General features: G+C 46.4%; 1 protein-coding gene across 1 annotated transcript in view; it reads right to left on the bottom strand.

Annotated features, from left to right (window-relative positions):
* Positions 1 to 22,256, bottom strand: part of si:dkey-82f1.1 (DENN domain-containing protein 2A) — a 29,482-nt gene extending 7,226 nt beyond the window's left edge. Inside the window, exons 1-7 of the mRNA XM_062547446.1 lie at positions 21,803 to 22,256; positions 6,092 to 6,178; positions 3,392 to 4,408; positions 2,627 to 2,754; positions 1,049 to 1,164; positions 684 to 881; positions 313 to 406 (exon numbers count right to left, since the gene is read on the bottom strand). Of these exons, the coding sequence (XP_062403430.1) occupies positions 313 to 406; positions 684 to 881; positions 1,049 to 1,164; positions 2,627 to 2,754; positions 3,392 to 4,408; positions 6,092 to 6,177 (1,639 nt within the window). The 5' untranslated portion in view covers position 6,178; positions 21,803 to 22,256. The remainder of the gene's footprint in view (positions 1 to 312; positions 407 to 683; positions 882 to 1,048; positions 1,165 to 2,626; positions 2,755 to 3,391; positions 4,409 to 6,091; positions 6,179 to 21,802) is intronic.
* Positions 22,257 to 23,314: the final 1,058 nt, after the last annotated feature.

Genomic DNA, 23,314 nt, shown 5'->3' with positions numbered 1-23,314 from the left:
ATGGAGATCAAAGGAAGAGGCGACAATGATGTAAGTGAAGAAAAACGAAGCGTGCACATACGTATATCCCCTGCCTGGTTCAACATATGTGTTTGATAAAGAAGCGTTCGTTACCCTCCACATCATGGGGGGAAAAAAGGGCCCAAACTAACTGACCCAAAAAATGTAAACATGCTCATAAAGCTAAGTGGACACACATGGAGGGGGACTGGTTTCGTCAACTGTCCGACTCCTTGTGGCCTGTTAGGTGAAGGTGCGCCCAGTGCCCCATAGGCGGAGGAATGGAGTGGACCTCACTCGTACAGTACGCACCTCTCCCTGAGCTGGCCTCTGTGGACTGAGAGACACGCTTCATCCTCTTCTTCCCTCTCCTCGCCTCAAAGATGCCGTTGATCTTCAGCACCATCTGCGAGCATGCGAGGAAAAAAAAACAGAGCCAGCTGAGCTTATATCACAACGTGACTTCATCACACTGACATTTCACCAACTTTCCTGAGCGCAAAACACACGAGGCTCGGAAAAGGGGGACTCTTGTTTATCTCAGACGATTGTCTGCAGCGTCTCTTGGCCAGTTAAAACATTTCCAGACAACAACTCGCCGAGCAGTGGACGGTAAATCAGAAGGGGGAGTTGTGGATGTGGACATACAGCCCAGTCCAGACCTGGGGCCCCATTGATGCTACCTTTGGGATTTTCCTGCGTCTGCGGTTGTAGGGGTCTCCGGAGAGGCAGGGGGTGTCGTCGGGGCTGCTGGGGGTGGACGGAGGGCTGATGCGCAATGGTGAGGCAATGCCCCCGTCACGATTGGTCTTGCGCAGCTCCAGCAGTTTGAAGCTGCGCCGCTCGGAGTTCTGCCTGAAGAATCCAGGCTTAGAGGTGAGCTGTCGTCAGGGCCAGAGATGAGAGTGGACACACACACACACACACACACACACAGGATTAAAGTATTAGTTAGTTTGTTGTTTCATCACATTAAGCATTAAACTTTGGCAGTGACAGTGACTGCATATCATTGCTGTAAAATCTAAACTCATCAAGGTATTAATACCTTAGATGGTGTGTCTGGAATTGAGGAGGTGGGTGACACAGGCAAGGGACATTTGTTTCCAAGGCAACGGCTCTCCAATTCAATATCTTCATAAGGGTTTTCTTTTGATGGAGGATCTAAAAACAGTTTAGAGAAAACACTCACTTTGTCAAACATGGCAACCACTCTAACATCATAAGTCACTGCACACTCACCAGATAAAGATTCCCTGGATATTTATTGCTAATTTCCTGCGTCAAAACATTTTTTTTATTTTATTCCATTTTCCAGCTACCCTTTCCAACTGTTGTGTTTTTGTTTTGCTTTTTTCAACCCCTTGCCCCAGATGTTTGACAGTTTGCCAAGGAAACTACTTGAGGTGCTGTCATTCGCAGCCAAGTGCGACCGCACGCAGCGGCTCATTCTGCCACGCTCAACCATCGCCGCTAGCAGGCTATTAGAGAGGAGTGGGGAGCATTAGGAAGTGGTCGGGAGTCGTAGGGGGAGAGGATTCATGTCAGAAACAGCCCATCTCCCTTGTCGATTCATCCGCCAGATGCGACCTGTAGGAGGAGGACGTGAGGCAGGAACATCCAGTTCTTTTCCGCAGAAGACGGCCCATCGCTGCACTGTGCTGCGCTGCACTGCCTCGCCTCTCACATTTCACTCGTTAAAGCAACATCAGGCCTCAGATACTGAGCTCCAGCAAAACAAAACTTGTACACATCTGATTTGTGACCCCGCCTCAGCCACTGATAATGAACATTTGAGCCAGCATGTGCATACTGTAGCTGTACAATCAGGTTCTGTAGCTGTACAATCAGGTTCTTCAACCACTTATTTCAACCGTTTATTATTGTAATATAGTTGAAAAGCCTACATATTGAATGTGTTGTATATGTTGTAAAACCATATAATGGGCAATGGCAAAGTTGTTGGAGTTTTCTCATGAAGCACATATTAAATAAGACCCTCAAACTCCTCTCACAATATCCCAGCCATACCAATCCACCAGCTGTGATCATACACCACTGAAACCAGTCCATATGGTGACCACTCTGAGGACCGATCCCATTGCCCCCCTGCTGTTCCATGAGCAAACATCAGAGACCTCCTCAGATCAGACCTCACACAGCTCCACCGAGTCAAGAAATGAGTTGGCCAAGACATGGGGTAAACCAAACACAAGCTTACTTCAATGAGGACAATACGTAGCAAAAGCTAAATCAGCAATAACCAACCAGTTATTTTAGAATATTATGCAAAATGCTGCCTCAGCTAACCTTGTCTTAACCAATGGATTTGCCCTGTTGATACAATCAATGTTACCAGGCAACTGCATTTTAAAGCGGTACTGACATATGAGTCAAAGACAAAAAGGGACATACAAATGATAACTAAGACAAATACAATGGACCCATTAAAATCATTATCTTATTCATAACATTTCCATTTATCACTTACTACTCATTGTTCTGCGGTGTTACACAACAGCCCATAACTAATCTTGTCACCAGAAACGGGTCTAGTTTTCTGGCTCTCAGTGCCAGCGTTGCCACTCCACCCACGGCCTTTGTGTGAACGCAGAGGGCGCGTTACCTAGGATATCCTCGTAGACGTTCTCCTCCGATAAAGTGCGTGTAAGGGTCAGCTTGGCCTGGGCATACCAGTCCACCCGGCAGCTCTCGCTGGACGACTGCAGCAGGTCCTCGAACTCATAAGACTTCCTGCAGGAACACCAACGCAACAATAATGAATGAAGGGGGAGACAAATGGAGGGTGGTGGGTCCACAAGGACTGACAGGAAATTGGTGACCTCAAGAGATTGTTGTGGTAACAGAGTGGGACACCTGCTTGGATGCTAGCTTTTTGTTTTGGGATTTCATTAGGTTTCAGAGGAAAAGAAAACAAGCATCGCATAATCTGGTGCAAGGGCAAATATTGTTCAAGGGGGGAAATAGAGCTGACTGCTCCCCTGGCCTTGGTGAAAATAGCAGCTCCTTATTTGTTACCCTGGACCAGTAAAGTCTGATTTTGTAGATGTGAAAGAGGACCGCACAAAGACACACCAACCATTTTAAAACAAGAAGACAAGACAATCTTGTTAATTCTCTAGTTTCAGAGCACCCTTCCAGTCAGACTCAGTTGGGAGGGGGGTGGAGACAATAAATCAAATGGTCTTCACCCTCACAAAGAGTATTCTGTCTTTTCCCCCCTTCCAACCACGTAAAACTACCACATATGGTATGGTATGTAACACAGGGTTGCCTACCACAAGAAAAGTCCATATTGGAACAATGAACCATTGTCAAACACTTTACTATTGTGTAACAGCCTATGCATCAGGAACGAAACAAAGTATACCTGTTGCTGCTATCCCGGGGTCTGTCTGCCCAGGGCCTTCTGCAGACACCAGGTGGGGGGCAAGTGGGCAGTGGTGGTGGGGGTATTGAAGGTAGAGGGGGTAGGTTGCGTCTGCTTTTCACCGACCCTCCAATGGACTTTAAGGTGCCCAGCGGGGGTGTGTGGTGCTGGAAGGTGCGTTGGGGTTTGGGTACGGGGTTGATGGATGGGGCCCCAGGCTCCGTGTAAACGTTCTCTGGGTCTCCATCACGACCTCTGCGACTGCGACTCGAGGGCCGAGCTACATCCAGTATCCCGAAAATAGGCTCGGTCCCCTTCCTCTCCGCCTCCTCCTGCTCCTCCTTGGAAGGAGGGCAGAAATAGTTCCCAGGGAAGGCTATCGTGGGTTTGCTTGGCGTCTCTTTCATGGCCTGCTCCAGTTTCTTAATGTGAGTCGAAACTGATTTTTTATCTTGGACAGTCTCCGGCATTTTACCACGAAGTCCCTTGTCCAGTATGCTTTCCCGGTCCCTAGCGAATCCTTCAGGGGACATGGGCCTTGAGTCACTGTTTTTTCCTCCATTCTCCTTGCCAGAGTCCTGTCTCTCCCAGCTGACGAGCCTCCTACTGTCTCGCCTCTGAATCTCGGTGCTTTTGATGTCCTTCTTCCTCACGCTGTCGGCCTCTCTCTGTCCAGCCGCCGCCGCCGCTGTTGCTGGGCAGGGCCCGCCAGTGGCCTCGGTCTTGCCCTCCCACTGGGAGATCTTGTCTCGGATGCTGGCGCTGCTTCTGACAGCCATGGGGGTTTTGGAGAGCTTGCCGCTGCAGCCGGCGAGGCCGTTCTCGGCGTGGGTGTCGATGCTGCCGGAGCGCTTGTGGGCGAGCATGTCGTCGTCGCCCGGCGGGCTGTCGCCGCGGTCGTACGGGGCCGTGAGCCGCGCCGCACTGCCCCTGTCCCCTTCCGCGTCCCCACACAGCTCGGGCCGCTGGGGCACAGCAGTTGGAGCCTCCCCGAGCTTCAACCCGCAGCACTGGAGCCTGCAAACACCACAGAGCACACAGTGATGATCGCGCCCTGGCTCAATCACACATCAAGCCTCAGTGATCACAACTCTGCTTAATTACAGAGCAAGGACATGAGCTATAATTAGTTTTTCTTACACTTGCTGAAACTTGTGATTAGCCTGTATCTCAAAGCTACGCATACAAATGTCAATTTGTCTGCGCAGGGTCTGTTTGCATCTCATTAATTTCTCTCTTTGGAGAAATGTTGATGCTCCAAGTTGGAAAAGTCGTAGGGCAAAAATGGTTTTAAACTAGCTGAAACCTCCATGTCAGTTGAGGATCAGGCTTCTCAGCTATTTCTGGAAGCAGAGGGAATTCTCTGTTTGATTTTTTTCTATTATCAGCTCAAATGATAAACAGATTCTTGGATGCTGCCCAATTCATCATCAACAAACAAACTGTAGAAATATGGGCCATGCAATCACAATCACATCACAAAATAGTTTTCAAAGTCATGTTGTGCAACTGGAACAGGTTCAAAAGACATGTGCACTGCTGCCCTTGAACACATTTCTCTCATAGAATTTCAAATTGGGGTCATTTTTCAATCACAAACCTTGGCATATCACAAAAAAATCACAGGGGAAAAGTTTTGAAAATCTCTTGGTTTTACGAGATTTTTCCCCCTCGGTTGAGGCTGCAGATTTTATGAAGCATGGAGCGGTGAAGAGGAAAAACTAGGTCAAACCCATGGGCCAAGAAAAAGAAAGACAGTGGAGAAGCAAGAAAGAGAGCCGAACAAGAGATTTGGATAGGGACGTTTTGATAGTGTCTTCCTAGTAGGAGGAGCTGATAACCAGTTTAGATTAAGCAGGGAACTGACATTTCAAGCAGGTGTCATGACAACAATCTACCAGTTGAACAAACCAAATGTTGAAACACTCAGACGTCTCAGGGAGATACACAAGGGGGAAAAAAAGGATGAAAGGATCTTTCATCCCCCTCAGTGTACATTTGATGAAGATTTGAGCAGCTAGTCTCAATGACTGTGAGGTCAAATGGGGAGAAATTTAATGAGCAGGGAGCTGCTCCAAGAGCCTCCTTCATCAAATTTATAGCCCCCACTAATTTGCTACACAGCATTCCATACCACCCAAGTCATGTCATTATTTAGCTAATGGTGAACATCAGTTTAGTCGTATTCATTGGTGTTTATATTTAGTGTAAGAAGCGTGCACTGCAGAGGGGTGTCCCACGTAACACATACCCACTAGTTCAAAGTTTGTGTGTGTGTGTGTGTGTCTGTCTATCTCTCTCTCTGTGTGTGTGTGTGTGTGTGTGTATGCATGTCTGTCTGTCTGTCTGTCTATCTGTCTGCGTGTATGTGTGTGTGTGTGTGTGTGTGTGTGCCTGTCTGTCTGTCTGTCTATCTTTCTGTCTGTGTGTATGTGTGTGTATTGCATGTGCGCGTGTCTGAGCAAGGTGCTGCGGGGGCTGGGGGGTGGGTGTGGGGGTGGTAGACACATGGTGAGTGTTTATGGCTAAATGGACAATCCCGCAGAGTGGTCAGCTGTGGCTGCTGTTTCAAGAGGTAATTAACAGGTATAACGGTTAATCATTTACTAGCTAGTTCTAGACCATCCCGTTGGCTTGTGGGCAGGCAGAGGAAATGAGCAGGCATTAGTTAACGCTGGAAGGGCATCGTGTGTTCCATACCCGTTGACAGATTGGTAAATGCAGTTGTCAGTGTTCGTGCAGAGCAGAAGAGCCCTTCCACCAGTCATCGTGCTAGCAGCTGGCATCCTGCAAAGACAGAAAGGACTGAATCAGTCAACCAGTAAACAAACTATATAATGGCGCATAGCAGAACAGAACCTTCTAAAAACACACTTGTTGATGAACTTGTTGACAGGCAAATAGACAGTGAAGTGATCAATGGATGGAATTAATCACCAAGCAACACATCAAAAGCACCACAGTGAGTCATAATGTGAGGTGTCTTAAAAATATTGCTTTCCTCATGAATTTGGCATCATACACATGTGCGTTCAGTGTAATCAAACACACAGAGGATCCTTGATATTGACATTTTTTGAGGGGGCAAAGTACTGGAAGTTCCCAAAAGTAATGCAATTAGGGCCTGTTAGAGGCATGTCAGCAACATTCCAACACAACAAGAGGGCATTCTGTTTTACTTGCAAGTGAGGATGTTGACATAGCCTCTGATGTTCACCATAAATAATGTGCCGCCAACATCTGCTTGTTTCAACGCTGGCTCCATACGTTCCTCATTTCCGTGCCGAACTAAGAATTTCAAACAAGCACTGATGAACAGGCAGGCAGGCACAAGCTAAATCAGAGCGGGGTTGTTTCTAGCGATAACATTCACTATGAAAGTAGAAGTAGGCGGTGAACGATTGGCTATCATTAATACGGGACATTATCATTTCAATGGCTTTTGCGCCGTAGTAATTGTGGAACAGTTATTCAACCTCACTGTTGAAAGGACATGACAAACACATCGTCCACTTACTCAACCGTGTAATTCTACCTTCCAAACGTCATAACAAGGAAGCATGACATCACCTCCAGGCTTAGGAGGAGGAGAAACCACATGGCACACACTGGTCATCAAACACTTCCTGGAGAGCCGACTGACCCCATTTAGAAAGCCCTCAGTGTAATCAAACACAGAGTCCCTGCATCTCTACAGTGCCTCACCGCTAAGACCTCATACTAGGAATTCCACTGTTCTCTGCAGCTGGTGCAGTTACCTATGAAGCATGGCAATGCTTGGATGATGATGTGCCGTGCTTGAACACTCTCTGTCCTGCTTAGAGTGTGGTTCAACTTGGAGCTGAAGCTGTGTGACTTTGCAAGGGAGTTCAGTCAATTGTTGATTTGGACAATGAGTAATATCTGGCACAACTAAAAATCCCAGTGATGCTGTTGGCTTTCCTCCTTGGCTGTTTGTGTCCCTTCAGAGCCAAAAAGGACTATGGCATTCTTCTGGCATGTGGTGACTAAACTCTGATATGTGAAATGGAACAGTGAAGTGCTACTAAAGATCTGTGATTTGAGGTTTGGAAAGACATTCCTAACCCTAAAATAAGTTATAACAGAAGTTATCATTCGAGATAGACATAATGCATCTTAACATAAAGTGGGCCTAACATCTCTCTTTCTCTCTCAGAGAGAGCCCTTGGGAGAGGGAGGGAGGTTTGCGTCAGCGTATCACTGGCCTGTAGGCCCAAATGATTTTCAGCTGTGTGTGTGTGTGTGTGTGTGTGTGTGTGTGTGTGTGTGTGTGTAGGGGGGGGTCACATGTTTGAGCAGAAACAGCCACCCCCTCCGTCTTCATGCACCCCCACCCCCCTTCTCTCTCCTGCAACTGAAAATGGAGAGGGAAAAAAGAGCCACAATCCAAATGAGCAGAGCTGAAGAATGTATGCTGTCCCAGAAAAAAAGTGAAGCTGTGTAGCTTTACATTTCTTTTCTCGGTCAAGGTTGAGGCTGGAGTGGGCTAGAAGACAGGCTCAAGAAAAAACTTTAAGTGAGCTTTAAGTGAAGGAGAATATGTTGGATAATAATAAAAGTATATATCATTACACTGTGATAGAATGGGGAAAATGGAGCTACACATTAATGGCGAGGTTTCTGGGAAAGGTATCGGCTAAATGACTCACATTCCACAGAACTACTGAAGAAAACATGTTACTTCTTTGTGAGTCGCATAAACCACGTCCAATGCATTTCGGCTCTTGGTATTTGCTTGTTTACATACACAGAACTGTAAGAGGTGCCTTGAGGTCGAGAGTTTAATCACATTATATACACTAATGGCTAGTCTCCAATAACAGAAGTACTGTTGCAGCCAGCTCTGCAGCATTGGATTTGGCACTTAAAGGCTCCAGTGAGGCTGGTGAACCACAGGTCTACCCAGGGGCTAAAGCTCGGATCTCTATATAAAAGAGTGTGTGTATGTGAAAGGCACTTAATCTATCTCTGTAAATCTGACAGGCCCGCTCGTTTTATTGCCCCTGGGCAGCGGGGGAGCTTCTTTTTGGGAGTACACGGAGCTGTGGGTGAGTCTTTGTTGGCCAGGAGCTATTGTCCGAGCTGACCCTGTAAGGGATGCCAGTGGCCGTGGTGATGGCTCGAAGGGAAGCCATCTGCTTTGGCCAATAAAAACATTATGGGGAAGTGTGACCCCCGTGACCTCTACCTGCCACGCCCCTTGACCTCTCATTTTTGGGAGCTGATTGGTGTGACAGGTCTGACTCACAGACCTTTGGTGAAGTACGACGTTCTGTTCAACACTGGTGGACTTACAAACTAGGAGGGGCCAACAGACAACGGAAACATCTCAGTATGTGGTTCCAAGTGAGGTCTGCAAAGGCATGCTGACATACCCGACCATTAGAGATTAGTTTGGCATTTCTCAACGTGATGCTGTTCTGAAAGTTTAGAGATCCCATCAGCTGTATGAACTGATGTGGTCAAAAGAACTGAAATATTTAGTAAAAGCTTGCATGGTTTGCATTATTTTTGTATCAAAACTTCCACTGAGATAAACTAACCTTAGTGTCTGAGTTTAAATGTTTTCTGGGTTTTTTTTTGGTTTACAAAGATACTCAAGAGACTTAAAGTGGACCACATTCAATGGCACTTTAACAAAGTGTGGGCCCTAGTGACCAAACTAACCCAAACACACTAAAAAATCAGCGTGATGGAGCAGAAGAAAATGGCCAATTCCTGCCAAAGTCTACACCTCAAGAGACCCAACACTTTCTCTTGCCAACCTCGAAGAGATTAGTTCATCATAGGTACAACAGGCAAGAAATTAAAGTGGGATCTCTGTAGTTAGTGAGGTGAGGTGATTGGAGTCAGTTAGTGGTCGCTGAGGTTGAGGAGATGGGACAGCAGTGTAGGTCAGAGCCAGGGCATCAGGCTTCATCAGTTGCGTAACTAACCGCTCTAAACAGGAGATGCCTATCGGCAGACCGTCACTGGTATCTGGACACAACAAGAGTTACGTAAAGACGAGAGAGCTGTGAAGCCACAGGAGAGGAGGGAAGGAGCGAGGGCATTTACAAGGCCCGTGGAACCATCTGATAAGTCCGTAAATACGTAAATCAGAACATGTTTATGTGTACGTTTATTTGAAACGTTTAAATTACTCTTTCTGCATGACTGTTTGTGGAAGAACTGGATTTGTCTGGTTGGTATGTACGCATTTTTATCTCCAGTGTCTACTTCTGTGTACAAATGTGTGTGTGTGCATGTGTGTGTGTGCTCGTGCAAGCGCTTCAAAGAGGACAAGCAGTGTGTGTGTGTGTGTGTGTGTGAGCGAGTGGAAAAGAGAGACCCCGGCCATCTGCAAGCTGGCCGTAAATCCCCTGACGCACAAAGCGCTCCAGACTCAGCCTCCCCTGACCCACACAAATCACCGGCCGCCACCTCAACACGCCTTTCGCCAGCGCGGCCAAGCCGTGAGGGCCTGCCCCTGCGCCGCGCCGGACAGCTCCACACATGGGATCGCAACAATGCCGGGATTGACAGAAGACGGCAAGGTCAGCGAGACAGCCCTTCCTGCTCCAGCGGAGAAGCGAGCGTGACGGGCGGCCCACACCTTTTTCTGCCCGTGTGAGAGAGACTGTGTTAACTCTGTGGAGAGAGACTCAAGTAAATTCATGGTATGCACTCAGGCCCCTGCTTATTTGACCAGCTGCTTGTCAGATAAGAAAAAGTCTGTTTGACTAGCTGCAGTCATTCATTCTAAAGCTCAATAACCACCGTAAAACCCAACTCCAAACCTTATTGGTAACCTATTATAGTGTGTTCCCAACTCAGAGAATGGATTTTGTTCCAAATCAGGCCTTTTTAGGCCAGGTTGAGAGATGATTGATTGCATGTACCTGACAGTACCACTACATTACCTGGACAACCTGGGACATTTTGGACAAATGGTATTCTGGTTTGAGAAGGAAAGTCTAACTTCTAAATAGAATGATCACCACTGCTTAATATCAGTGTCTCCAGAGATGTTTCCTCAACACGTATTCATCCGCCTCCATAAGACTACCCTACATTATTTTTATGGGAATCCTTGATTGTCATTTTACTCTATACTTGGAAATAATAGAATAAAGCCTGCCCATTTGGATTTTAGTGATAAGGACTATATAAGGGACAATTCTGGTGAGCTATAAGGCTGTCAATGAGAGTATGTTTTCAGTCGATGGTCTAACACAGGAGAGCAGGCGACAGTGCACAGTATCACTGGACAGTGTTGTGTTGTCAGATGGGATTACATTGTTGTCAGCAGACATTAACAATATAGTCAGGTTTCCAGTGTGGAGTTGTCAGCAGTCCTGTCAACAGGATGTACTTTCAGGATGTATCAACTAAGAGAGCTGTCGCTACATCGTATCGTGTGAACACAAGGGCTCAATTTTAGCAGCAGGTATGCACAGAGGGGGAACAGCGAATTATCAGGTGTCCCGTTAGGTGTTGTCATTTGACGTGATGCTAGAGGGGGCAAGGGGGACTTTGCCACTGTTGCTGTGGGGCTTTAGCTGGGATGTTTTGGACGTTGGGAGTTGATGGCTTAGTCGGTGCTGAGAGGAGCTCATGTCCTCCTCTCCACCGCTTCACTACCCAAGAGACTCGCCGCTCCTCACAGCTGCTTCTCATAAAGATCTCCTCCTCCTGCCGTCAGGCCCTGCAGCAAAAGGACTAGCAGCATGACATCATGTGCGTGCTCTCTCTCCCTCACACATACACAGTCTCTCTCTCTCTCTCCAATGCCTTTTCTTGCATTCAGGACTTGTAGAAGTCTGTAATTTTCATATACCGAAAAAGGACGATCACAAGAAATGGCCATATGCATGTATGAATGTTAAGTGATGAGTCCTAGTCCAACAGAACGACTCTCTGTGAGCAACAGTGTGCACCTCCTCCGAGCTGTACACACTGGCCCTTCACACTTCACTTTGCTCTTGCTCATGGGTAGAAAGAGCGTTTGATTACAAAATCCAAGTGGTCAAATGGCAGTTTGTTTACCAGCGCCGAAGTTGCGGCATATAAATTATTTAGAAAAATCTCGTGTTCTCCATTAGACGAGAGGAGTTTATGGTGTCACTGACAACTCGAGTGTCCGTAATTTTCCCTGCCAGAGGTTTCCAGCCGTGACCGACCGAACCGACTCCAGCCCGAATGCCCAGCCGGTGCGGTTTGCTTCAACTCAACTCACGGCACAGGCCTCGTCTGCAATCAATTTAACGCACCGTTTCACATTTAGCAAGCCCTCCGTGGCGGTGCAGCTCCACCGGCTCTTTTTTCCTCCTCCCATCCCCTACCCTCCTCCCCTCCTCCCTTTCCTCCTCCATTCCGCACTGTTTGGGAAGAGTTGGATGGCGTGCTTTCTGTCGGGGCTGCCAAGTGGGTTGAAGAAAGAGCTGGAACGCTGGAAGTTTAGGGAAGGGGGTGTGGGGGAGAGGGTTTTTTTCCCCCTTTCTCCAACATTTGGGCCCCTATCCCCACTGCTTCGACTACACTTGCTCCTCCAAGACCTTTGCAAGAGGCGCTTTTTAAACTTGGACCTGCGGCGGGCCGATGCCAAACACCACACCACGTGACGTGTGAGGTGATGGGAGGGGATTGCGGTGGCTGACATGTCGAAGCTGCCTTGACCTGAATCACTCCAACGGAGAGATTCATCTTCTTGAGCTGGGATGGGGCTGAAGTAGACGAGAGACGGGAGTTCGGGGGGTTGAAGAAGAGAGATGGTGGTTGTTTGAGATAAAGAAAGAGAGAGAGAGAGAGAGAGAGAGAGAGAGAGAGCGAGAGAGAGCGAGGTGAGGAAGGCGATGGTGGGGGAGTGTGCAAATAAACAGTGGAATTTTATCTCTCCCCTCAGCAGAGTCAGTGCTTCTCTGCTTGTCTGTCCTGTCCGGGGCCCCCGGCTTTTTTCCCAAGCAGATCCCGTAGCGTGGCCCTGGCCCCGCGCCAAGTGGTAGGGCCATGTGTGCAGTGGACCTGACCCCTTCTGTTTTTTTCAGCTTCCCGTCTCTCTCTCTCTCTGGCCGCATCTTTTAAACCATGGGATGCTTGCTGTGCCTCCTCACTCTATATAGTAAACATCCCTATCGGACCGCCCATGGGAACCCTGTCTGCTCAAAACCACACACACACACACACACAGTTACACACACACACACACACACACACACACACACACACACACACACACAGTTACACACACACACACACACACACACACACATTTACACACACACACACACACACACACACGCACACACACACACACACACGCACACACATTCTGAGACTGCCCCATTGCCAATGGTACAGCCCAGGCTTTGGCCCAGGAGGGGGGTCACATTCAGCAGGCTGTTGTGCAGGGACCCTGCTGCTCCGCCTCTGCTCCACCATTGTTCACTGTTGGGAGAGGATGGGCCGCAGACAGCAATGAAACTGGGTTAGCCACAAGAATGAGACAGGAACTAGAGAGGATACCGCAAACAATTAATTTTACAAACGAGTGTGTGTGTGTGCACATTGTGCCTCGCGCTTTGTTTCCATCTCCCTTATCAAACTGGCCTAAAAATACCCCCGGCGTATATTGTGGAGTCATGAATTGTGAGTGTCACGTTTCTTGTTATTCTGCTCGTTGTATACAACTGTAAGCCCTTCGAGTTGTGGGTGTCTGCCTCGAGAGAGTGAGGCCATAATGAGCATGGACGAGATATTGTTTTGCACAGGGAATAACTCTTGTCTGATTATAATGGGACAAGATTCCTAAGCAAAGGGAAGGCCGGGCAGGTTGTAATTAGGGATCCGAGGACGGACCACTCGACTAACCGCTCGACAACACGGAAAGCTGCCAAGACCAAAGAGACCAAACACCACCATGCAAAACAGTCATTTTCTTGTTTGTGCTTATAGTGTTGTTGAGGCTGGCCAGACAGACAGAAAGGCTGGAGCGAGAGGGTGATGGCAGGATGTGGGTGCTTTCCTGCCCACCTCCTTCCCTCTCTGTCAGGGATCACACGCTGCCTGCTGCCACCCTCAAAGGACCAGTGCTGATGAAACGGGATGGCAGCTCTTGTCAATGTCTGAAGCATGTGTAATAGTAGCCAGCTGGTCCGTAGCTGTGCGGTATGTACATTGTGTAAAACCTTCCTACCAATGCCCTAAGGGATGTGCTAGTAAGGGAGCTAGCAGCTTGGGCTTTCAGCTCGATTGCTTGCACGCACAAATCCCGATCTGAGGTGTTGCTGTTTGTGGGTGCACATGCTGCCTGCCACCCTGACAGACCAGTGCTGATGAAATTGGATGGCAACTGTGTCTGAAGCATGATTGGACAGAAGTGTTTTGGTCTTCAGTCAAACCATGTTACTGATTGCAAAAGATGTGTGTGTGTGTGTGTGTGTGTGTGTGTGTGTGAAAGTACTTTGCATATCTTGAGAATCATCTAATTGTCTTCATTTGACTTGGTAAGTGTATGGCTGAAGACCCAAATTAGTTTCTGATATTGTTAAAGGGATATTCCGCCATTTTTGGAAATACGCTAATTTTCCACCTCCCCTCGAGCAAAACAATCGATATTTACCTTGTTCCCGTTCATCCAGCCATTCTGTGAGTCTGGCGATACAACTTTTAGCTTCAGCCTAGCATAGATCATTGAATCGGATTAGACCATTAGCTTCTTGCCTGCTAGCTTCATGTTTAAAAGTGACTAAGATTTCTGGTAATTTTCCCAACGTGAAAACGTGTCTCCTCTCAAGTTAGAAAGTGCAATAAGACCAACTGAAAATGAAACCTGGCGTTTTTCTATGCTGATTTGACATGGAACTACATTCTCATCTGGCGTAATAATCAAGGCAACTTGCAAACTACTGGCACTACTACTGCTTGTTGTCTATGGGGACTATTTTCAGATGCTGCGTACGATATCACTGCGCCTATGGTACGTTTGCAAGTTGCCTTGATTATTACGCCAGATGAGAGTGTAGTTCCATGTCAAATCAGCCTAGAAAAACGCTAGGTTTCATTTTCAGTTGGTCTTATTGCACTTTCTAACTTGAGAGGAGACATGTTTTAAATGGGAAAATTACCAGAAATCTTAGTCACTTTTCAACATGAAGCTAGCAGGCGAGAAGCTAATGGTCTAATCTGATTCAATGATCTATGCTAGGCAGAAGCTAAAAGTTGTATCGCCAGACTCACAGAATGGCTGGATGAACGTGAATAAGGTAAATATCGATTGTTTTGCTCGAGGGGAGGTGGAAAATGAGCGTATTTCCAAAAATGGCGGAATATCCCTTTAAGAGACCATATTTAGCCGATTTTGACCTAAAAAATGATAGTAACACGTTATGCAGCATGCCTCCAGCCTTGGTTTGTGGGGACATTGGCATGTTTTGAACAGCCACTGCACTAAAATTACACTATGCTACCAAATGTTTGACTAGTTGACAAATATTTAGTTAACAAAAGAATTGTTTTAACTTTGTGACAATGATCTTAACATGCATGTTGTTTTGAAGACAGTTCTTGAGAAGTTTGTGGATGTGTTCTTTGTTGTTGTTTTGTTTTGGGGTGGGGGTGGAGGGTGGAAGCACTAAAGTAGAAGTCATATTCTAAATCTAGTTTGTGGTCTCTGTTTCAAGGGGTCCAATAGCAACATCTCAAAAAAGACGAAAGATCACATACTGTAGTCCAGCCATGAAATTTGTACACATGGACTGTGGTTATACATGTTCTACAACTCTGACTCCTGTCCAAACACTCTTCTCTGAGGTCATGAGAACACACATTCACAAATAATGCAATGTGATTATCTCAACTTGAGGGGAAAAATGCAGAAAAGAAACCAAGTCTGCCAAAGCTGTGAGTCATGGAGAAGGGAACAGAAGAGACAAAAGGAGGAGAGAAGAAGACAAGAAAGGAGAACAAATGGGAGAAGAAGAGAATTTGTCGGGGAGCTAGCAGGAATAATCCTCATTCTCCCATCTGGAGGGTATGATCACATTTCAGCAGCTCTCCTTCTAAAGGGGCAGGGCCTGTTCCTTACCTTCCCCAGAAAGCCCTGATACCCCCCTCTGCTTTGCCCAGATTGACTCCTACGCTGCAGCAAACTCATCCTCCCAGTCTGCAACCAATTAACCCTCTGGCTGTTCGGCGTGCACAGCGCGCCAGCTAATCGAAAGCTGCTCTCTGACTCACGCCGGAGCAAGAAGAAGCCATTTTCATTTAGCATGATGTTAGCACAAGGGGTAGTGCCTCAACTATTCCAAGCTGCTGACCAAGTAGTACAATGGATACTAAAGCCAACCACTTTAGCTTTAAGCCTGCCATTGAATGTGGTGCAGTTAAGACTACTTTCTCCACTGGGCGTTTTTTTTTTCCAACAGATGCCTTTTGGAGAGGGTAAGCTGAGCGAGTCAAGAGCCCACAGGCCAAGAAGATTATGTTGTACAAAAGGCCGTGTTCCATTCCTTTCTTTTTCTTCTGTTCTCCTCTCTTTTCTTCTTTTACAAGAGACTACTGAAATGCAGTGTATTCTGGTAACCTCATACCATTCAGCCATATCATACCACGAGACATTAAACTTCTTTGTTAGGAGGTAGCCTTGTATTCAGTAGTTAATACAGTGTCATCAATTACTTCTATAAAACCAGTCTTTAATTGTCAAATGAATTCCTAACATGAGGTATACAGTTAAGAAAGTCGATCCTGACACCACAGACTTTTAGCGTGAAAATGCGTTAGTGGCCCTGAGTCTCCTGAGTTGAGGTTTTGCAATAGCCTACAGTTTCCCTCCTCTGCAATGCTGCGGGGATGGCAAGTCCACTCTGTAGTTCAGTAGACATGGCAAGAAATGAAAGGAAAGGGTGACAGAAGGCCAGAAAGCTCTACAGATTAGGCCACATATTTGCCTTTCAAGGCACATTTCTTGTATACCCATAAAACCATGTTGAGTTGAGTACAATTGTGTTTTTCTAACTTGTTTTCACAAAGTTATTAACAGTATTTGGTATCACCCAAACTAAACAAAGTGACAAAATCTCTTCTAATCTCTTCAACCTCCAGTGGACAACAAAATGAAATTGCTTTTGCTATAAAGACTTTTCCAGGCTGTAAATCACTCGAGCAAACCTCAGATTTACTTGCTATAAGACTGTAGAATGGGGCACCTGTCATGGATTACAGCCAATACCTGACATAATACAGGCATAGCTACATACATACTTCTACGACATCCATCATAAAGCTACAGTCTTGGAGCTGTATGAATAATACCAGAGTATCTGTCACGACTAATACACATCCTCAGCTGATGATCAAATAAACCGAGAGGAAAACAAACCACATTTAAATCCGGCTTTTGCTGATGCTTCATTTCTAGGCACGCTGGAGAGTGGCGTCGCTATTATTCTGAGGTTTTCTCAATATCAGCAAGTTAGATCCAGTGGGGAAGCACACAGCAGGAAGTTCTTGGCATATATATCAGGACCACTAAAGGCACAGCCGGCCAGAGTTTAATATCAGGAACATAGGGTTTCCGTGACCATCCAGCGACTTGAATAGCTCACACCTACTTATTTGTCTTCTTGCACAAAGGAAAGGAATGATTAGAGGGCCAGAGGTACAGTATGTGCATAACTCAGGAAAAGGGCAGTTCTCTGGCCTAAAGGCACTTATGGTTTCCCACACATTCCCTTTTCTGAAAGGTCTGTTGATCCAGTTCCTCTTACACGAGCAACATATGTGTGATGATTTCGAGCACTAAGGTGCATAAAGGTTGTTCCCTTCATACATTGCCTCTATAAATGTCTGCTGGAAAGTACTGTAACTGAACATGCATGTGGTGAAAATTAGACTCATTATGAGTTTAGGAGCCACAGTGTGCCGACTTCTTGGTTTCCTTCCAAAGTTTTTCACACACACAAACACTGAGTGACATAAACATTGCTAAACTCTTTTTTTTATCCAAGGAGGAGCCTTTAAAATGACAGAAACTGGAGAGCCATTTCATGATGGCCATCTAACCGTGGACACTCTCCTCCTGATGCACGTCTAACTGCTCGTATGAGTTTGCACCTCTTGCCCCCAGCTTAAGAGATGACTCGGAGCCAAATCTAGAGTTCCCCTTCCTGTTTGCACTCCCGCTCCTGCCGTTCTGCCTGAGAATTCCCATCAGTGCTCGCGATCCCGTCCCCGCACGCCTGTGCCGAGTGGATTTTTATAATTCCCCCAGCTATTCCCAGAGGAGCCCAATGAGGCGAGAGCTTGGGAAAAAGCTCACTTCCGGAGTCAGAGATCCAGGGAGCAACAGAGTCTTCTCCTGCTTTCAGCTACCATATAGTCTCTCAAAAAGTCATACTCAACATCAACACTTAGCCTTTAGTCAGTTAAAATAGTCAACTGAATCCCTCTAAACCACAAGGGCAACAGAATGATAATTCTCTAGTCACATGCTGTCTCAATTTTCATGCCGTAAGATTGAAATAAATGCTCCCAGGGCCAATTAGAAACACTAACTACACCTCTGCTGTCTACAGTCATCATCATTATGTTATTATACCCGAGCCAAATACACAAAATGTTCATTCCATTCTTGTCCATAATTGCTACCCAGCAGTACACCTTTGCAATTGTAATTACAGGGAAAGTTCTGACTTGACAGGATATGATTATGGATATTTCCTTGTGTTTATCGATAAAATGGCTAACTTTGCATCTGCTTTATTTAAGGATATTTTTAATGCAGACAGTGGTCTATTCTGCCATTTTATCATTTGAATGAAAATTGGAAGGACACTTGTTAATGGAAGGACACTTGTCCTTATATTGATTTGAGCAAATAGATTCAAGAGTGTTTTTACATGCCGAAACAAACTGCATGGCCCAACCACAATTCTGTGGTCCACATATTACATGTGCTTTATAAGCCTGAATGGAGTTCAGTGGAACTTTTTCCAAAGGCACCATGAAGCCAGCTGAAATGACCAGTGGAGAGACCAGACTGGACAGTGCCCAGCCACATGTATAAGAAGAGCACGAAACAAAACACTGAGCGAACATCCAGCAGGAATTCCTTCAGAGCCCAACAGTCAGACACTAAGGCACTACGAGACAGCAGTGTGCACCTCTCTGTGGCAAGTGTGTCACTCAAGCATGTAGATGAGATGGTCTGATGACACCATGGTGGTGGGGGTGGGAGAGACAGGAGAAGGGGGTGCATCTGAGAGTCATTTGCCCATGACTGTTTACACCACAATCACTGTTCTCCATGAGCAGCCTCGGTCCACTCTTCCCTACCATGTGCCTCGGCGTCTCAAAGTGAATACCAAAGTGGAAAATGAAACAGTCTCTGCTGCTTTAAGTTACAAACCAATTTCTCCACAAAAGAATTTCACCGCTACTGCTTGACCCGCCGCCTGAAGAAAGAGTTTAGAGGTTGGCCAGACCAACAGCTTGCAAGCACAGACCTTCAAAGTGGAGGGGCTGATGTTAACGGGGGCACAGAGTGCATGTGTGTGTGTGTGTGTGTGTGTGTGTGTGTGTGTGAGAGAGAGAGATAGAGAGAGAGATAGAGAGAGAGAGAGAGAGTGGTGAGGGGGTGAAAACAACATCTGTGGTCCGCTCCCTAACCCGGCACACAAAGCACTAGAGCTCACGGAATCCTGGGCAACAAGAATTCCCTCACGCAAGCAGGGGTGCATTCTGATGCTGTCGCCGTGGAAACTGCGGCTGGCCTCGGCCATGTGTGGAAGGCTGGAGTGTGTAATGGCTGCTGAGGGCCCATAGGGAAGGTCTCAGTCAAAAGGGCCCCTGGTGTTCGGAGCCAGCGGGGGACGCAGTCCACACAGGCCCTGCTGTCACTGCTTATCCCAAGACAGGAACAGCACGCATTTGCATCTGACTCTACTGTTAGTGCACAACAATGAGGAGAGAGGAAGGAAGGGACAGATGCCCATGCTGCCATTCTATTATTTCTTCATGGTCGAGACACACACACACGTGCGCACGCACGCACACACACACACACACACACACACACACACACACACACACACACACGACACACGAGAAAAGTAGTGGTCCAGAAAAATAGAAATTAGGCTAGTTGGTTAGATTTCTCCAGTCACAACATGGTATTGCAGCACAGAGCGGTCCTACTCTGAGAGTCACATCAAAAGGAACCAGAAACAGTTAATCCTATCAAACAGGCCAGTACTCCTGCTTGAACAGAGTACAAGTGACCTAAACTCTGCAGCGACTCGCTACACACCACATGGCTGGACACAACCAACTCCTGAAAGCTATCGCTCAATCAGATCATCTCACAAGACCATTGCCATACCCATAGACCACTATCTATATTTGACCCCTTCACAACAGACTTGGATCCTGACCAAAAAAGATCCCAGTTCATCAGATCCTGTTCGAGAAGTAATGTCCAACACAAGCCCTTGCATCTGAGTAAAACAGACCGAAACAAACAGATCTGTAGGCTATAAAATGAAAGTCATGTCAGACCACAGCTATCCGAACCATACACCCAATCCCCATCCATCTCAATCAGACCAATTAGGCTCATTTCCAAACAGTCCATAGTGTTTTGATCGTCTTGTTGAGCTAGGCATATACTGTGCCATAAGACCTAACAAACGTTTCCACAAAAAAGCTGTCCATTATAACTTATGAGAAAATCCTGGCAAATATTAGAGCACATTAGGGAGCGGGGATTGTAAACTTTACATCATACATTCATAGCAAGTGACAGAAGTGGGTCAGTCATTGAGGATCAAACTGTTTTCAGTGATTCATTGAGAATCTTTCCCTAACTCTTCTAATCAGGACTGAGCCAAGAGCTCTCAGAAACTGGTTAATTCCAGAACTTTGGAAATATGGCTGACAGTATGTCATATCAGTTGAAAGACTGATGTTCTTTTGTCTTGAATGATAACTACTCACATCCATCAGTCATCAGGTTTGGAAATCATGTGCTGGGGGGGCCCACAGCACTAATATTTTCTGACATTACATATCTTCTGAAAAATTCTCTCCATCCATCAACACCTCATACTATGCAAGTGAAACCTTAACCTTTAATGGAAGTTCACTGGATGGGAATCTCAGATGATATATTTGTTTGGAGAAGCCCATGGTGAAATGCGAGAGGCTGGACCCCCTGCCTGAGTTTGCTAAATCTTGGCACAAAGTCTGTAACAAATTGCAATACATTTCACTTGACTTCCCGGAAAGTTTTGCCGTCAGCGCGCTCTTTCTGACGAGCATGTGTTTTCGCACTGAAGACTCATTCTGTTTTTCTCCAGGGGATTCACATCCCCATGATGCCTCCAAACATATTTTGGCAATCCTTGTCATTCACATAGCATTTTTCTGTCTGTTGGTAGCCTATGGCGCATGGATGCATAAGCATTGTACTGTGACAATCACCTTGAGTTTATCAGTTCATGAACTCTTTTTAGACCTCCTCATGCTAAATGACATGCAAACCTGTTTTTTTTTTTGTTGTTCCTCCTACTTCTTCACCCTTGTGTCCACACACAGTTTATATGCAGCCCATGAAGCTTCAATGAAGGGGAGCCATTGTTCTGTTTGTAGAAATGGCCCACCTCACTCATCCAATTACCCACTTTTCTACTTCTTCTCTTAGACCTAACTGGAATGTGGTCATTTAGCACATACTGCTTTTGAGTAAGACATGGAGTTTGTTAACACACTCTGAGAGAGGAAGCCTCTCTGATGCTTGTGGTATCGTGTCAGCCTTTACTGCTCAGTGATTGTTGTTTTTGTTTACCAGCTGGACTGTTAATGATTAAAGGGATGCAGCGGAACTCACTGGCCAGATGACTGGTATCCCATTAAAATACTTGGGGGAGAAGTCAGGGGGCTTTTGGATTGAAGAAACCAAGGCAAACATCTTAAAATCCCAGAAACATCCTCAAGCACTCATACAAACACACACACACACACACTCTCTCTCTCTCTCTCTCTCTCTCTCTCTCTCTCTCTCTCTCTCTCTCTCTCTCTCTCTCTCTCTCTCTCTCTCTCTCTCTCTCTCTCTCTCTCTCTCTCTCTCTCTCACACACACACACACACACACACACACACACACACACACACACACACACACACACACACACACACACACACACACACACACACACACACACACACACACACTAAATGACTAACTCATTCACTGGCAAACACCACAAAGCACTGTCAGTTAAAAGGATGCAGCATTGTCAGAAAAATAACTCACTAATCAACTCCTGTGTACCGTGATCATCCAGTCAGAGATAATTTCCCACTAACACATATAAGAAACACACAAAAAACAACTATCTTCATTTCCTTTACCTTGCTATGGTGGATGAGCCCTCCAGAAGTGCCTTTCCACTGGACTCTCATTTTGTGAAATCTGACACTGGATATGGCAGCATCCACTTGCATTATATCCTTCAGGGTTCTCCCTCCTCCTTCTCCACAGATTCAGCACTCCTGCTGCTGGTTCTGTGGTCTCTCATGGAGCACAGCCCCCCTTTTCCTCTCCCCCAGACCCACAAAGAACAGCACTCCCACTCACTCCAGGGGAAAAAAGAAACTTGCACTGAAAAGAGAAGAAAAAAGGCTTTCTGCAAAAAAAAAACCCTGCCCTCCTTAAAACTTCAGCTGAGAGTGTGAGCAACGGTTTCCCTTTTTCCCCTCTCTCTCTAACTCTTTCACCCTGTCGGTGTAGTTGTCCGTCTCTCTCTGTTTCTGTGCTGTTGACTCTCCACTCTCCCCCTCTCTCTCCGGAGTTTTCCCACCCCTCCCTCTCTCTCGCTCTCTCTCTCTCCTTCCCTCTTTTGCTCCCTCCTCCTCTCCTTTTCCATCATCGAAGTTACCCCCTACCCCCTCCCTCCCTCAACCCCCAACCGCTGAACTAATCTGCAGCTGGCTGAGTGATTGGAGGCCCAGTTGCTGAGGCAACCGAGTGTCCTGCTCAAAGGAGGATCGGAGCAGGAAGGGGCAAAGCTGAGCGTAACAGAATACATAAATAGCGGCCTCCTCCGGGAGCCAATTAAAAACACCGGAGAGCTCTTCTCTCTTTTTTTCTGGCCGGACTGGGCAGTTCTTCCTGATCCCAACTTTATTTACTGGTCAGTCCCTTTAGCCCCTCCACCCACTTTGGGACTACTATCAACATGGAGAACTTCATTATAACAAAACCCTGTGGCTGATGATCTGCTTGTTTTACAGTTAACCTTTCCCAAATCTATTAAAGATCTGCTCACTTTGTCTGTGGCATGTGAGAGAAGCAGCTTGAGAAGCCGAGGACGGTTGAAATGACAAGACACCAGTGTCTGGGATTTGCGATGGGATGGCTTCAAGTCAGCAAGGGAAAAGACAGAGAGGGGAGGAAACCAGAGATCATGTTTCACAGAGATAAGACTCATGGGTGCACTGACCTATTGAGAGAAACAAGACCCTCACCAGAGACTGCGTGATGCAGAGGAATTGTTGAAAGTTGTTGGAATTATTTACTTCTTCATTCATTAATTCATAGGCTAGGCCTATAATTTGCCTTGTAGAAAATAAAAATGCATGTGTAGAAATGATAGAAGACAATCACTAACATCACTCATGGTGAAATTAACATCCTACCTTTTGTTGTGCAGAGGAGTTTAGGACAAGGGCCTGTCCTGGGAACGCGGGCGGGCGGGACTGGGCCTGGAACATCTGTTCAGCGTATCTCCTACCTTTTGTGCTGGTAGTGCCCTGCTGACACAGCTGTGATTTCAGTGAATGACAGCATGAGAGCATGAGATCCATGTGCAATGAAGTGAATCACGAACCTTCCTCAAGCCTGTTATAGCCTAGCATCTGAAC

This window comes from Sardina pilchardus, chromosome 10 (genome assembly GCF_963854185.1).
Source record: "Sardina pilchardus chromosome 10, fSarPil1.1, whole genome shotgun sequence".
Lineage (NCBI taxonomy): Eukaryota > Metazoa > Chordata > Actinopteri > Clupeiformes > Clupeidae > Sardina > Sardina pilchardus.
Note: the sequence above shows the minus strand (reverse complement) of the source record. Positions and strands in the feature narration are given on the sequence as shown.